This window comes from Saccostrea cucullata, unplaced genomic scaffold (assembly GCF_032062105.1).
Source record: "Saccostrea cucullata isolate Sc308-1 unplaced genomic scaffold, CSIRO_AGI_Scuc_v1 ctg829, whole genome shotgun sequence".
Classification (NCBI taxonomy): domain Eukaryota; kingdom Metazoa; phylum Mollusca; class Bivalvia; order Ostreida; family Ostreidae; genus Saccostrea; species Saccostrea cuccullata.
In genome coordinates, this window is record NW_026928409.1 from 214,257 (window position 1) to 217,337 (window position 3,081).

General features: G+C 33.1%; 1 protein-coding gene across 1 annotated transcript; it reads right to left on the reverse strand.

Annotated features, from left to right (window-relative positions):
* Nucleotides 1–864: 864 nt before the first annotated feature.
* Nucleotides 865–2,231, reverse strand: LOC134277485 (uncharacterized). Its single transcript, XM_062759814.1, has 4 exons — nucleotides 1,940–2,231; nucleotides 1,785–1,847; nucleotides 1,548–1,692; nucleotides 865–1,333 (listed from the first exon to the last, which is right to left on the reverse strand). The coding sequence occupies exons 1-4, from the start codon at nucleotides 2,202–2,204 to the stop codon at nucleotides 1,246–1,248; spliced, it is 561 nt and encodes a 186-aa protein (XP_062615798.1). The 5' UTR covers nucleotides 2,205–2,231; the 3' UTR covers nucleotides 865–1,245.
* Between the last annotated feature and the right edge of the window lie 850 nt (nucleotides 2,232–3,081).

The following is a 3,081-nucleotide window of genomic DNA, read 5'->3' on the forward strand; positions in this document are numbered from 1 at the left end:
TTACAAACTCTAAAGTCAATTCAACAATGATTATTTATGTAAATTGGAAACAAAGCAGATCATAAAGAGACTTTTAAAACGTCAGAGGTGGGATCAGGTGCCTTGGAACTGTAAACATCTCTGTCAACCGATCACCACCCGTTCTCCTATGCATACGGAAAACGTAGTCAAATGATATGAATGAAAAACAAAATGGAAAGTGTATAAAGTGAAACATCTAGAGATAACGAACAGTAATCAAGATCAAAAGTCCATAAAACTGCCAACCTTTGCAAAACTAACAGCTTGTTCTACACTGTGTAAGATGTACAAAATGAGTCATTTCTGCGACACAGATTTGTAAATTAAAAACGTTTTAACAAAAACAAACAATTAAGAAAACAACCACATTTGGCACAAATATATCAACAGTATATCATTGGTCAACTTTTTCATGCTAAGATCGTTATTTTATGCTGACAGACACTAGCTCGCCAGACGATAGAGTGTTTGTATGATATACCTACGATTTTACTTTCCTTAGGGTGGATTTGGGAAAAAAAAGAATAAGAAAGTTAAACCTCGCTAAAGAAAACCTACGTTGTAAGATGATAAATTTCTGCGTTTTCATTCATTTCTGAAGTAAGGAGTTAATCCTTACGTCGCGGGTTCGAATCCCACTGCGGGACGTGGAGACCGCGGTCCTTCGGATGAGACCGTATAAACCGAGATCCCATGTCGCAGTAGATGCTGGCACAAAAAAGATCCCTCCCTGCTCAATGGCCCTGAGTGCCGAGTATAGGACAAAATTTGCAGTTATCCATGGCAAGAGTGGCGTCTCCATATGAGAGAAAAATTCTCAAGAGGGACGTTAAACAATATACAGTCAATCCAACATTTCTGAACTCAATTTCAATGGATTTGTCCGAGTCATTTTGTTTTCTGTATTGTCTGAACCTTGAACTGATCTAAATTTGATTATTGCTCAATTTTTAATTCATTAGTTTCTTTCAAATTCCTCGTACATAGGAATTTTTTAACCATTTATTTGACCTTGACCTTAGGGGGAACCTTTTTCTCTCTTATAAGAGGTGCTCGAAAATGATTAATATCCTTTCCTAAGATCCCACATCCGGGAATATTTTCCAGACCAAACTATTTCGCCTTAAGATCTATCATTGCCTTAGACTACCATTTTGGTGCTTGTAACGACAGAAAAAAAAGATCAGAATCCCTTCTTCTGTGGTCGTGTAGCTGGCTGGTTATCTAATTCCCACTTGGTACAAACATTGTACCTCCATCTCTATCATTCGTGCACGTCGTGCTATACTTGTTACCAGGAGGAAAACTGCATCTAAAATTTGAAGGGTTTATAGATTAAATGTTTTAAAATAATGTAAATTTTTTTAGGCGAATGATATTCTTACACTGAAAAGTAACTTCAATGATCAACATCAAAAGACGAAAAAGAAAACTTTAAAATATTGAAAATTTTGCGGCAGATTACTGCTAATACCGTACTTTGTTCTTTGGAAAATTTTCAATGACAATGAAATTGTACAACATACTTGCAACATGGATTGAATTCATTCCTGATGTTGAAAATCGTTGTATTGTAACCATTCAATCTCGCAATCGAATAACCAAGAGCGATCAGCAGCAAAATGAACGAAATAACGATTACCACTATTCCAAATATTAGAATAGACGAATCTATAAACAAAAATAGATAATAAATGTTTTTTTAAAAAATGTAAAATTAGGTGATTAATTCAAAAATCCAAAACAGATCATGGTGACTCTACCTATGCAAATATTTTCGTCTTCTTCCTTTTTTGGTGAAATGTTGCTGGAGTCATTGGTAACACCTTAAATGTAGAACATGTACAACTGATTTTGATATAAATTTATTGTAGTTATTAAGTTTCATTTAAATCATTTTATTAGACAATTAACATACCTTTTTGTCTTTCAAATAGTTTACACTGAATTTGGCATTGGTCTGGTGGACTTTTACTGTGACATAAAACCTCGGAACAGTATTTACAAATTTTATCATCCGTACAAAATTGCGTTATTCCTTCGCATTCTACAGCTCCACATTGGAAAGTGTAATTAACGCCGCTTAAATCAATCGTAGAAAAGGGTCTATCTGTTTCCTTTGTCTCTACCATATAAACACATACATGTACAAGAAGAATTGCTGTTGAAAATCGTCCCGCCATTATCTCTCTCTTCGTTTACACACCACGTCTCTAAATATAGTAAGTGGAATTCCCAGTTTAACACATACAATGTATATATGCGCACTTAATATTATTTTAATTTTTTCTTCTTCTAAAGTCTGCTTTAAAGTTTTGTGACGTGAAAGTAGAAGTAGTCTTGGTATTATAAATTTATTTAATAGTATTGTACAGGTTTTAATGCTTACTTCTAGAATTTTCTTGCTATATGTATACCAAGAAAATTCTCAAATCTAAAAATAACACCTTACAAACACGTCACCCCTTAATCAATAAACAGTTTGCTTAAAGTTACGTCAGTATGAATAAAATAGCACAGTTAGGTAATGATATGCCAGAGATATATGAGTGTGTATATATATCACCTTCTGCTTTACCCAGTGTATTATAGGTATAATATGTTTTGTATGTTTCTGTACCTCATGTATATACCATTTACATGGTTTTGAAACCACAGATTATATTAAAAGTAAATTAACATGCTATTTTAATTTAAATCATACTTAAAAAATACAAAAATTATGAATTTGAAAGAACAAAATGTTAATTAATCGTTAGTTAGCCACTTTGAACATGGCATCAGATCATAACAGACAACAATTTAGGCGTGTCTTTTAACTTCAGCTTGGGTAATTGTATTTCATTATGAGGTTTCATGTTTTAAATTTGTTATTCCGAAATTATTTGTAAGTAGAGGTAAATAAATTCATTTTTAAAATAATCTTTTTGTAAGTAGAAGTAAATAAATATATTTTTAGCTACATTGCTATTTTTATATCCCCCGCTTGAAAAGCATATAGTAATCCGGGATGTCCGTCCATCTGCTACGCTTTGGAGCACCCATCTCTAATCCGCAACT